A 14,154-nucleotide genomic window follows, 5' to 3' on the forward strand; every position below is an offset into this window, starting at 1 on the left:
ATGCTTCAAGTGCTAGCGCTCCATCTCTGGAATGCTCTGGAGGAATTTGAATTGGATGTGTAGGGACATGAATAATAACACTCAGGAGGACTCTTTAGTAGACCACAAAGAATGAAATCACAAGCAAAACTTTGTGGTACCCATTAAATGTCTGTTCTACATTAGTCAAACACAAAATGAGGTTGGGTTGAGTTAACAGCAGGTTGATATCATATATCCATGCTCTGCTTTTTCAAATGAAAAGTTCTTCCTTTCTCCAAAAACTCCCGCTCAACATGTTGGACTCCTGATGCACTGACCTGAATCCCAAAAACAAACACAGAGGGAGCAGGTCAAGTTAAGAATTCCAGAGAGTCGTATGATCTCAGACCAGGGACCACCAAAGAACATAATTAGCTGAAATATTAGCTTTTGCTAATGATCACTCCTTCAACAAGTAGGCACAAAAAAACTTATTTTTCCAGGCCTGTTCCTCTGGGTACTACCAAAAACTTAATTAAGAGAAGACAAACTTCATGATATTCTCCCTCCATCCATCATAGCAGATGCAGGGCTACGTGTACAAGCCTCTGCTTAGTTGCAACGCTTGTACATATTATTCCACTGTAGCAGCCACAGGAACTTTTCCATCAGGGCAACCTTGCAGCATGCCTATATCGACAGGAACAGTTCAGCTCCAAAATCTTGCTTCAAAACTTCATGGTCAGAGGTTCTACACTATGTTATTGTTAGCATTCTGCACATTGCCTGTTGCTTTGACAGCACAAAGATTAGGTTGTAACAGCTTCTTGAAAAGAATGCTAGTGAGAATACATCGGGATCAGTACTCGCAGACAGGAGCATGAAGCACTACCGCCCCCCTCCTGGACCCCCATCCACCCCATCGGCAGCTGCTTGCCTTTCAGGCCTTGATGCATGGCCTGGCTTGCACATTGTTTCTGAGCACCTTTTGATCCTTATTGGCTCAGGCAATCCTACATAAAGAGACATTCCACCCGAGCTGATTGGAGAAAAACAATGCGTGCCTACCTCAAAGGCAATCTGAAATGCTCACACTAATTCAGAGCTCCATTTAGTTCAACACAATGAATCCCAAGACCCAAGTCAAATCCCCCTCCTCCACCTGTTAACACACATTAATCCTGTGACAGCGCTGGAGTGAGGATCGCTCACTTTCAAGCGGTGAAAAGAGCAGATCGAATTGTAGGATAACATTCACTTATTGCAGCGGCAGCTCTCTGGAGCAATCCACAAATCTTCGGAATGACTCCATCACAGGTGCTCATCCTGTCTCGGGGGTCCTCGCGAAGTCAAAACCTCGGCCAGGAAGCTATGTTAGATGACAGCTAAGCAGAGGCCGTTTCTCAAAGAGAACTGTTCAAAGAGTCAAAGGACGAGAGAGGAAAAGGTCCATTTGTCAAAGCTAGGATACTTCTTTTTTGACAGAGTCGAGAGCCCTCCTGCTCGTCGAGCTGAAAGAGCTCAACAGCTGTGCGTGTCAAGTGACAGAGTGCACAACATGCTGTGATCTATTTGCTTCGGCAAGAAATAGTTTTTTGCAGCTGGACCCCTTGAGTTAGTTGATACACCACAATGGAACTCTGCTCACATTGCATACAGATGTCTTCTTCACTATGTCTAGAAAGGACAACAACAAAGCGGTACCATACTTGTGTACCTATCACGTCAACACAAACTAAATCAGGGCTGTTTCACACAAATAGTTTAGAAGATAAACACTTTAGGGTGCTGAAATCCTATGCTTGTATGACTTTTTTTTGGCAATTGGAACAAGGTAAATAGTTTACAAAATATCCCAAAATAGATAACTGGTAGTTAACCATTTTAACTACCTCCGCTGATAGCACTCTTACTTTGTTGAAACCAATCAGACTGGTGCAGGGTTGCGCTTGAAGACCAGCCACAGATGTGAGAGTGTAATAAAGTAGTCTGCAATAAATCAAATAGGACCACAGACCTACAACATGCTTCCACAGTAGCCAGTGCAATCCACCTAGCTAGATCTATGCAGCAGAAACCAAGAAGGCAACCCTTCTCTGGGTCAAAACCAATAAGGTGTTTGATCCACGACACTTTCTTTGGAAGATCTGAATTGAGACAACTGGGTCAGTGACAGTGTCTACGATAAAGAAAATAAAAAAATCTTTCTACAAATCAAATGACCAAGCTCTAAGTCATGTGATCTTTGTATGCATGTTGGTTTCGTACGGTTTAAAAAAATGTATAATAAATGTATGCCATCATAGACGATGTGTATTTAAGTCATTTCATGTTTTATCAATACATCTGGACAAATAAAAAGGGGGAACTTCACTGATCCAACATCATAAAGGTGTTAAGAATAAAGAGAATGGGAGATGATCAGTCGTGTCTCTGCATTTCAATCCAAAACTTCTGTCAGCAATTGGAGAAGCACAAGTAGCACAGAATATTTGATAATGTCACACAGTTTGTGTGCATGTGTGAGTGACTGAAGAGATACGGTTTCATCAGAGAACACCCACGGCGCTCTGGGAGACTCCCTTCAGTAGACAGAGCATTGTTTCCAAGCAGTTTGTCTTAACTGGCAGTAAGGGGATTGAAGGAGATACAGAACATTAGAATCAAAGTCATGATAAAACACTATCATCCCCCTTCATGCCCAAGTCGGCTCCCAGCGGGTCTCCAGACCTTCCATGGGCACAAAGGCCACATGTCCTGTTGATGCTCTGAGTAAACACAGCCGACTTGGAATGATAACGACTAAACTTGACAGAATGGCACTCTTGGGGTCTGCTGGTGCTCTATCGTACTCTAATTGTCATAATGATTGCTTTATCCACAACCAATTATGTTTAATGATGATAAGGCACATTGGGGTTCTTTCCTGTGGGGCTGTTGCATGTTGAGTCCATAATTGCTATTTCTCCTTTTATAAGTGAAGCAACGCGAGGTATGCAATACACATAAACTTCCTGTCAAAAAGCAGGTCTCTTCCTACATCTCCGGACACTTGCTAAACAAAATTCTCTCGAATTACAGAATTCTTCAGTTCTTGTGGGGGCAGATAAACATCTGTTGTGACACATGCCAAAACTACTACTGACAGACATGCATGTAAGCGAATGCTACAGCTGGCAACATTTCAGCTTTTCTCACTGATCCTCAACTATCAAACACAAGGTTTCCTCTGCTGGCAGTCAGGTTGACAGCAAGCAAACCACACACATAGCAGCCCACATACAGAATACATTTGTATAATAATACCATTTTTGTGCCAACACTATTTTTGGCGTCAGTATCACCCTCCATTCAGGTTTTGATTTGTGGTGGGAGGAGAGGAAAAATGGAAATAAATCCATAGAAGTTGTTACTGTGCTCCTTAAAAGATTCTATTCTGTTAGGGTGCTTCGTTTCTCCCACCTCGGCTTCATCTGAGAAGGTGCCAAACCAAAATGATGAACAACAGATCTTCCAGGTTTCAGCAAGGCTTCGTGATTTATGTGAGACAGACTTCTCTGATGGTGGGAGGTCAGGCTGCATGAATATCAAATAGGAGCTAGTTCCTCTTCAGAGGCAGATATGTCAGCAGCGTTGGGCGTGAAAACGGTAACATTTTGAGATGTATCAAAAATTTTCCATTATTGGCATCCCTAACAAAAATACTTAATACCAATCCACCGGGATATGATAAAAAAAAAAAAAAAAACAGTCTCCTTTGACATTATGAAGTCAAAAAAAAAAAAAAGATGAACACAGGAATGAATATATTGTACAAAATACGAGCTGTAACAAAATAGATGTGAATTTCATGCTGACTTTATGACTTTTAAAGAAATTCAGCTCTATTCACACTAAGCTTTTTTTGTGTGTCTTTTAGATTAAAACGTGTCCAAAAACAAGGTTTTTACCAAGAATAAGGAAGGAGATCAAGTATATATTGTATTATTTCAAATTTGTTTCTCTAAAAAAGCTTTGAAAGTGTTTTTCAGCTCAATGATGAGACTGGAATCTCCTATTTGTTTCCGTATATATAATTCTTCTTCATGAAAAAACAAATCAAGTATATAAAACATTGCCAGTCCAGTAAACTGATAACACCTCAATGGCAACAAACAAAAGCTTTCGCTTACCTTTATGCCGCTTTGGACCAGCTTATGAATGTCCAGAAAAGGCTCTTTCAGAAGCTCCATGTCATGTGTTAGGACACGGACAAAGCCTTCCTTCTCCAAAATAAAAAGCCGCTGTGATCCATCCCCACAATGCACCACACCAACAGGCTGTTGAAGACCACTAAGGATCTCCTGAGTGCAGTAGCAGTTGTGTTTATGTTTTCTATAGGAAAGGAATGGAAAGGTTAGAAATTTAGATGGGTAAGTTTATGCATCAGGCTTTTAAGTTGTTGTCTTAAGTTTTTAGTTTTTAGTTTTTTTTTGTACAGAAAACAGTAGAACTGTATAAGTTTAATCGTTATAAACAGGTTTATTACAGTTAGGAACAGAACAGAATATTTTCTGCTTGACAGACTGGTTTGGGAGTAGACTGAATAAAACGCCACAGGAGAAGTTCATTTAACATAGTCAGAACTCAGAAGATAGGGGCTCTCAAGCTGTGAAACAAGTGTTCCATGAACCACAAATCACATTTGATGTGGGGACACGCCAACTCACATTATGCCTTAAATAAAACAAGGGCATCAGCAGTGTGGGTGCTCCTGTTAACAATCAGACTTAGAGGGATTTTCCATAGATGTAATAGGGGGTGAACTGGCAGCAAATGTATGTCTGACGTCTCGTGCCTGAGCTGTAGAATAACGTCAGTCTGACGTGTTTGCAGTGACTGTGCCTGATCAGATATGCTCCTTTACTGGCCCTTCGCATTGGGAGGTCCGATGAAGAATTATGGCGTTCATTTACGATGACTGTGGGTTCGGAGACTTCTCAAAACAGCTTGTCAATATTTGCCTCAGAAATTCACTATCAGAATTATCCAATTAACTACCACAGCATGAAGGTTTCGAGAAATTATAGTTGCGAGAAAAAGGAGACACGAATTGCTAGTAACAACATAACTTGCGACCATAGTTGGCTAACAATGTTTTTTGAGTCCTACAGGTGGTCTTGTTGACTACACATACGCGTCCATCATTGTAAATTGTGAAAAGTGAATACTTAAGCCTTTTCCTAATACTAATATGAGGTTACAATCAACAGGATATTCAGCTATGGGCTAAAATCAGAGCCAGTCCCAGATGACATCCCTAGCTATGTCCTGTCTCAAATGGTCAAAGCCCTCTGGCTGTCCTCAACAGCTCATAGTTCCTGCAGTATAAGCATTTTCTTTGTGTTCTTAAAGCTGGCTAAACTCAGTCTGGACACAAAGCTCTGGCTTGGAAAGAGGGGCAATGGACCAGTGAACGAGTACATGCAGGAATGTTGTGACACGGAAGGTTATTCAGGCGTGTTTTGTCTCTAGTGTCCTTGTTGAGGCTGCCCTGATGACCTAGTAGTCGAAGCAGGCTAGTCCTACTGGGCCATGGGACATTAGATGGCCATAAGGAAGCTTCTCTCATGCCTGAATATGAATGTTTTCAAACTCAGATGTCATTACAGGGAATACCTCACCCAAATAAATTGCAATTCCGTCATTATTTTATCACCCTCATGTCGCAATGTTACAATGAATGGGAACTGGAACATTCAAGTGACAAAAGTACCATGAATGTAGTTCATAGAGTTTGTTCACTGGATTCCAAGTCTTCTGAGGTTATACAGTAAAATTTGTCGAACTAAGTCGCGATTCACTAATAATCTTCCTTGCTACTGGCTGTTGCAATGGGATTCTGAGCGGAACCAATTAGAACCATTTATGAATCATTTAGACTGGTTTTGTGAACCGGATCAAACGATTCTGACTCAAAAGAATAATTTGGTCACAAATCAGACACTGTCACTTATCTTATATACACTAATTGAAGTGCCAAGGAGAGCTAGTACAGTTGTCGAGGTTTTTGTGAATACTGACTTTAATCTTTGTTGTTGTGACTTTGAGCAGATGAGGTATATCCATATATCCGTATGTATATACATATAATATACATGGGGGGGGGTATGGCACTTTAGATCTTGACAGCCCCATTTTAATTTCATTATATTGAAAAGATTGACCAGGACATTCTTCACAAATTCACCTTTTGTATTTGGAATGACATGAGTAAATAAATATTGACAGATTTGTATTTTCAGGTGAGCTATTTCTCTACTGTTCAACAAAGAAGTGTGTGTGTGTAAAACTGAATCGAGGATACCTGTTAATCACTTCTATTTTTTCATCTAACAGGTAGTTGGAATCTCTGCGCAGTTGCTTTCTGTGAAAATCTGGAAAGCACAGGCCTCCGTCCTTCCTTCCATAGTACTGGCAGAACTCGTCCACGTCGGCTTGGAACAGTTCTAAAAAACACAGACAGACAGACAACTGGTCTCAGCCTGAGACAGACACCACACAGGGTCCACGGATGATGTAATCACCTCCAAAACCAACTGAATCCCCTACAGTCAAAGCTGTACTCGAGTCAAGTATGTCCTCAGCCATCAGACGGCTTATTGTGTGGGCGTTTTGGTGGTGATTCCGGTGCCAAGCTTAATTCCTATCTTGACTATGGTGCATTTATGAAGTACTGAGTCTCAAATCAAGACATTTGTTTTTGCCTCTCATATCTGACAAGTGCAAGTCATGGCCATTCATACGGGTCCAGACTCCAGACCTTTAACCATTTGTTAAAAACGGTCATATTTGACAGAGCCACAATGATACACACTTCTGGGTGCTACAATTATGTGATGGTTGAACCACAGTGAGGTATTATAAACCGCTTCAGACATGTGTGGTCCGTATGTGGGAAGTTTGTGAGTTTAATTAAACCCAAAAATGCCAAACGCTCAGTCTGTATCTCCTTTGCTGTTATATCTTTCAGCAGAAACGTGCAGGTCAAATCCAAATAAATGATAAGTACACACCCAAACTGATTGATTATATTTAAGAGATTAAGTTTGCTTGCTTACCTTCACGGAAAACACCCTTATTTATTTCTCCAGTCGTAGCCAAAATAAATTCGCCATAATTTACACATCTAGAGTTGAGGAATGTGCAATGAAAATTCTGAAAATTAACTGTGTGGCAATTAAATCGCAGTCGGTTTCTAGGAACCTTTTGGCTGAATGAGCAGCACGACAACAAGAAGAGAGAACAGGACTCGGTTTGGCAGCCGCTGTGACCTAAAAACCTCATTGATATGGTTACCACCTTAGCTTAGCCCTCTCATGGGGAGAAGTAGAGCAAATACAGCAGTGATAGAAACACAAACACCCTCCTCTCCTTCCTTTCATCTCCAGTGAACCCCCCATGCCACTTGATGAAGGGGGCTGCGTGTGGGGGGGAAGCAACAGCACCAACAACAGAGGTGATAGGATATCCCTAAACATCTAAACACAACAGTGAGATCAAACACACACACACACACAACCACCACCTCCACTCACACTGCCATACCACCCACACTCAAACCGCAGTGGTTATCTTGGGCCTGCTGGTGTGAGGGGTAAGGGTCTGGGAGTTGTTGTCAATAGCAGTTGAGAGGTCAGAATCTTTATGTAGTTCCCACACTTTTGAACCTCCATGATTTTCTGTATCCTTTCATGTCCATATTTCACATCGATGGATAAAATAAAATTTTAATTCAGACTATTTACTATAATTCAGACTTATGTGGGAACCTCTTCAAACTATTTTGATTCAACAATTATTACAAAATCAATTGAAATCATTATTTATGAAGACCAAATCATTTCTAAGCCTTAGAGAATTTATTTTTTAAATAAACTTGTTTTTTCATGACATTTTTTTCTACATTCATGGTTCCCTGAAGAACCTTAAATGCAGTATTTCCAATGGACAGAGGATTCCTTGTGATGAAAAAGGGTTATTCAGATTATTAAAATTTTCTTTATACTAAGGAGAAAATGGTTCTTTTGGAACAGAAGAACTGTCCACTGAAAGGTTCTTTGGGAAACCCAAAATGTTTCTTCTATTGTATCGCAAAAACCCCTTTTGTATTCTTTTTTTCGAGAATGTGGGAAACTCTTTATGTCTCCGCTATATCTATGAGGTCATGGGGATCAAAACCAAAAAAAGTGTCTGTTGTTGTGGGGTGTGAATATTATCTTCTCAAAACTACTTTTTGGGGGCAATATCTGCAACAGGTCAAGTCTTAACCTCCCAACCTCTCACTTGATTAGATTTTGTGTTATCCAGTTATGCTTTAACATTCCTGAATATTTTAGATGTTAAAATCTAACCTTATTTAACCAAACCAATTCAAATTTTAATCTTCACCAAATCAAATAAGATCAACACATTAAACAGACAACTGTAAAAATGAATATCTGGAACTGAAATGTTTCTCCTTAATCTCAGGGAACTGAAAGCAAACAGCATGAAATTATGAAGGCACTTTGATTACTGTTGAAAACCATTGTGCAATCACGGTCTAAAAAACATGGTTATAAAATATGGATAGAAATGAATCACATGAACTGAAAGGACTGTCTAATTTGAACAATTTATAACTTCCCTAAACATGGCGAAAACACTGTGTGGCCTCAACTACGGTCTCAGCCCCTCCGCAACATGCTCTAGTTTTATTGTACTGGCCTACAAAAAACAGGACAGAGAGAAAGAGACTCCACATCGTCAGCACTATAGTTATACTTCCATCTGGTTATCTTCCAAAGCAACCTGGGTGGCCACCCAAAGCACTTGACATCTTGATGCACTTCAGCAGTTTTACATATACACAACCTTTGTAGAAAAATAAATGTGTCATTCGTCACCACATATGCTGATTTGGGAGGGGGAGAGGGGAGGGGGTAGAGTCTTTTGGCCCCAGCTCCTGTTCTCAGAGTCTTTACCACTATTTTTTCTCTCTCTCTCTTTCCCATACGCTTACTCCCTCTACAAAGAGTCGCAACAGACAGCACACCCTTATTTATCTGTTTAGCAGAGGAAGACTGAAAGGTAAACTGTATGAATAAAGTGTCTCATTTTTGTCGGCCTATTCGCATTTCCGTGGGTGCCTATGTGCGTGTGGCTTGCGTTTGCTCTCTGTTTGCATATCGGCCCCAATCTAATCTGTTATGGCTGCGCTGATAGGAAGAAGATTTGGTCTGGCGGCCAGCTTTTGCATACCATTCCATCTGATGGAATGCATCATGCAGCGAATGTTGCAACACTATAGAGCAGCTATTGGATGTTTGCTCCTGATGTCATTCATGTTTGGGAGAAAATACAAACCTCATGATGGCTTAGAGCTTTTCAGGTCTTCAGACTCCTCCGCACTGCCATCTGCCCCCCCCCTTATGTTTCAGAGGACTTAATGTTTGTCTTTTCATTGAACGTAGGCTGCCACCAAGAAAAACAAACTGATTATGTGAGCATTGCCTTGAACAGGCCCCGTTTTCCGTTGCATCCTGTAAAGTGTGTGTCGTGTGAGGTGTGAGTGTCAGTCATGTCTAGACCATAGTCAGACTGCGCACACACACGCACATAAACGCCAAACACATCTTGGCAGGCTGTGTTGACGTAAAATAAGACGCTTGCCAAAGGACCGAAGGGAAGAAACAGGTCATAAAATCATTCATTTACAGCTAAATTTTTATAACTTTTTTTTGGGATGTTTCTGAGCAATTCATTTAGTTTGTCACAACTTATTTATTTGAAATATCACATTTTTTTCATTTATATTTCTATAATACCAATTATTTAAGGCCTTTTGTGATGCTCAAGTCAATGCAAAGTTAAAAAAAGAAAGAAAGAAACAGCAACAAGTGGCTCCTGAATAGCATTTCTTGAACATCAGATGAACGAAGCTCTCCGTTACAAAGTAACTTTGCTGTGCAAGAGCTGTCACGGATATTAAGCTTTCTCCCACAATGGGACTTTACGGTCTGATGCATTAACCTGAGGTAATTTGTTCAAATGGACTTAGAATAACTGCAATACAGAAGAGCGATGTTCCTGATGAACTTACTCATTATCTTATCTTAAATAAAACTCTTGCACTGATCTCGTTTGTTACCTGGTATGTGTCCCCGGCAGGTGTAGTAGAACTCTTGGCAGTAGTCGTGACATAAGCGGGGTAGATCTTGTTCTCTGCGTGGTGCCTTTTCAAGTTTGGGCGAGTGGAAGAGCATCTGGGCATGTGGTGAGCAATGGGCACACTTAATCTCCTCCAGCAGTCTAGAACACTCTGTGTTATTAGTTGAGAAGATCTGAGGAACCAAAAACAACCAGCAAAGGTTAGAACTGTGGTTCTAATTGAATGGCTAATCCAAGTTTCACTCATGCTACAAAGCTGTTCCCATATATTGACTATGTATTGTGTGTTTAATTTATATATATATATATATATATATATATATATATATATATATATATATATATATATATATATATATATATATATATATATATATATATATAAAAATCAAACTAGGTGGTTTGACACATTTTTGGAATGTTTTCTCATTAATTGGACGCAATTCACATTCTAAACATCTCTCTTAACAAACACCACACATCCATGTGGGCTTGATTTCTCCTGATTTGTTTATTTGAGCTCACAAACAGCTAGCCAAAATTGCACCTCGCATGGCAGCTGAACCCATGCTGGAGCGAACGGACCGAAATGAGGATACTCAAAAATGTTTCTTAAGTCACCAAACAAAAGTAAACAGTAGATTAGGGCCGAGAAAATGAGCAGGCTTATTTATGTAACAAATTAGCTGTAATAAAACAACAATGTAATCTGCTCCCTTCCCTAGACATGCTTGCCTGTGCCGCAGCAGTCTGGTAGACCTCCCTCTCTCTGTGTGAGGTCCATGTGTAAACACCAATTTATAGATAGACGGGCACATCATTCCCGTGCTGGTATCAACAAATTAGCAGTCTGTCCAAGTCAATTAGACCAGCACACCCAGCAGACAGCCCACTGCTCGGCGTAGTAAACCATTTTGACAGATTTCTTTGATTTTGATTCTCCAGATTCTTTGGAGTGAATCAAAACCATCTTTGTGGGTGGAAGATAAACGGTGTCCAAGAAATGTATTGACACCTCAATATGATCCAGAGAGTTTGGAACGTGAATTTTCAAGTGCTCTTCGCTCTCAGTCTCTCAGAGGTTGGTGTGTTAGCCTGGTCTGTAAGTGGCAACTCTCCTGCTTTAAACTGCCCATTGATTTAGTGAGCCATGGACTGGCACATGGTTCATGGAGAGAAGCATTTGTGTGCTCTCAACCATGCACTCTACCCATATGTTGCCGGGATAGGCTCCAATGTTGCCATCACCCTCACCAGCAACAAGAGGACCTTTGTTTTTTTGTGTTTTCCAAAAAATGCCAAAAGTTGTTCAGAGCTGCTTCAAATCACACCACGGTCTACATCACAGCCTTTTAAGGCCATACGTAACGACTGTCGAAACATGCCAGTGCAAACAGGAGGCATATATGAGCTTAAGTCCAACTGTCCGTTACTTATTTAATAGTAGATGTTTTGAAATACTGTGGTTCGGCATGAAACGTCATGACAGTCATGTTTAAATAGTGAAATCTGAGCAGATGTTGGGATTACGCATCACGGCGCACAATATCATTTGTCAATGGAACTGACAGAACAAATGTAAACACAAAGACTCATTTGAAAACAATGGCTCGTCATTTAGGGACAAACAATCAGGGCAACTACAGCTCACAAGTTCTCAGTTAGGTGCCAGAAAAAGGCGATCGATGATCAAAGTTAACACAAACGTAAGATTAAACAAACAGGCCATATACCGAATGAATCACCTGACTCACGGAATTCACAGTTTAGCCACAACTGAGCTAACTTCCCCACAAAACCTGTAAGCTTGCATTAAACAGCTTAAGTTAAACCATTTTGGCCCTCTGGGAATTTGTGTAAGTAAGTTTGGGGTGTGGAGCAGGACAACCCTTCACTCAAAGGCATTAACTAACACTTGGACAGAGCCGAGGACTGGGGGAGAATGATGTTCTCCAACTTCACCCATTAGTGAAACTAACAAGCACAATGGTGTTGTTGTTATTCTTTTGCCATAAGCAAAAAGACTCCGTGTGTGGGCAGTGTAGTGGGGAGGAGGAGATGTCGACTCTTTTTTGTTCCATTCAGCCTTGCTCTTATTTGCATGACTTGAGCAAATTAAATGATGCAATATGGCTTTTTGTCACAAACCGACGTGCGATGCCACCCAGCCGCGCGTATGTCGTTTTGCGGTGGTTGTTTACATGAGAAAAGAGAGCGATTCCTCGGCATAGAATGTGTTCATTGATAAAACTATCGAGGTGAATCCTCTCACGTCTATAGAAAGCCTCAGAAAGGTGCGATTCATTGCCGGTCGAGAGACTTTTGTTTCCCATCTGTTTTATGTAAATTATATCCATCTCTACGAGAAGCACATGCTGTCACCTAAACATCAGCGTCAACAAAAGTTGCGCGAAACGTCTAATCTATACATACAAACATTTAACTGCAGAAGCACAGTATTTAAGAGCGATTCCGATTTCGGAAACACAATATTGCAGCAATTGAGCATGAAAATTAAGTGATTTCATTCATACGCCTCGTGCTGTGCTCGCGGGTCCGAGCACAGCACGAGTCCGAGCGAGAACCGCGGTCCGAGCGGTTTTTAATTGTTTTCTACGTAATCACGCCCGACGTCTTTAGCCACTGCGAACGATCTTGCCGTGTTTATCAGCGTTTATCAACTTCTCAAACCGCGTCTCGAGACTCGCGCGTTCTGTTACACTGCGCTGCGTGCGTCTTGCTGACCGTTTTAATGCAAAACGTCTTCAATATACACAGTGCGCATATGCATTCATATGTTCATTACAAAATCAACAAATAATCCACTATATACTGCTGTTGCAAACATCTTGAAATCAATGGCATAACAAAACACACAGGAGAATCACTAGGTCAGTTTGAGGCTGCAGGAAGCCTGAACATACCCGAGCATCTCTCCGATGGAGGATCTGATACGGAGCTCTTCTGGACGGACAGCAGGACACGCGAGGATAGAGCCTGTGACAAACCTCCCCTCCGCCGCTTCCCTCCAGTGACTGTTTTCTCTCCTTCTTCTTCAGGCGTTTCGGCAGACTTCCATCGTAACATCTCCTCCTCCTTGGACTTAATTCTCCTTTCTCGTCGAATTTCGCATCACTACATTCCCAAAAATTGGCCGCGATGGCCAACAAGAGCACAAATTTCAAATGCATCATTTTCAGAGGGATTAAACCAAAAGCGGTACACGCGACTGTTCAGAAATCAGGACTGCTGTATGACAGTCCCCAAGCGTCCAGAAAGTTGTTATAGAATTACTAATTTTGATTAAAGCAATTATTTGCTAATAAAGCAGTCTAAATTAAATAATAGTAATAGAACGAAAAAAGAGAAAGCAATTACGATAATAAATTAAGACAAGTGCTGGTTATTATGTTGTTAAAGTGGGGGAAAAAACATGATACTGTGTTTTAATAAGAAATAAAAAAATAAAATAAAAAAAGTAATCGGATTAGGCTATATGCAGAAATTGTACGTCTCCTTTCCCAAAAGTTAAATCCCGTTGGTGCACAAAGGTTGATGCGTGTGATCAAAAGTTGCAGTAAGTTGTCTGTTGCATGCTCTTCAGTGCACTCACATGTTTCCCTTCGCTCTTTCCACCTTCTTTTTAACCAGCGCGCGAGAAGGGGAACGCGCACGATGACGTCTATCCAGTCCGGGAACGCGCGTCATCATGTAAGTAAAGTATTATACACACTAAGTGTCATGTTCACGGACAACGTTACATTGCGTTCACTACACATTTTACCGAGCGCATGTTTATCCGTATCCATTTGGTCATTACAGTTCAAATCTGTTACTTTTTTAATGAATGTAAAATATAGATAAAATTAATATTTTATGTTGGATTATATCTTATTCAGTTCTTGTTTATTGCATTATTTCACTGACGAGAGTTACACTGACTTGTCTTTGTGTGTGGTACTGTGGTCTGCCTTATTACTGACCGCAGTTGCTGGAAAGACC

The 14,154-nt window shown here is 40.8% G+C and overlaps 1 protein-coding gene across 1 annotated transcript in view; it reads right to left on the reverse strand.

Annotated features, from left to right (window-relative positions):
- Nucleotides 1–13,787, reverse strand: part of hhip (hedgehog interacting protein) — a 31,715-nt gene extending 17,928 nt beyond the window's left edge. Inside the window, exons 1-4 of the mRNA XM_026204463.1 lie at nt 13,077–13,787; nt 10,133–10,325; nt 6,308–6,449; nt 4,134–4,335 (exon numbers count right to left, since the gene is read on the reverse strand). Of these exons, the coding sequence (XP_026060248.1) occupies nt 4,134–4,335; nt 6,308–6,449; nt 10,133–10,325; nt 13,077–13,346 (807 nt within the window). The 5' untranslated portion in view covers nt 13,347–13,787. The remainder of the gene's footprint in view (nt 1–4,133; nt 4,336–6,307; nt 6,450–10,132; nt 10,326–13,076) is intronic.
- Between the last annotated feature and the right edge of the window lie 367 nt (nt 13,788–14,154).

This window comes from Carassius auratus, chromosome 26 (genome assembly GCF_003368295.1).
Source record: "Carassius auratus strain Wakin chromosome 26, ASM336829v1, whole genome shotgun sequence".
In the NCBI taxonomy this organism is placed as follows: Eukaryota; Metazoa; Chordata; class Actinopteri; order Cypriniformes; family Cyprinidae; genus Carassius; species Carassius auratus.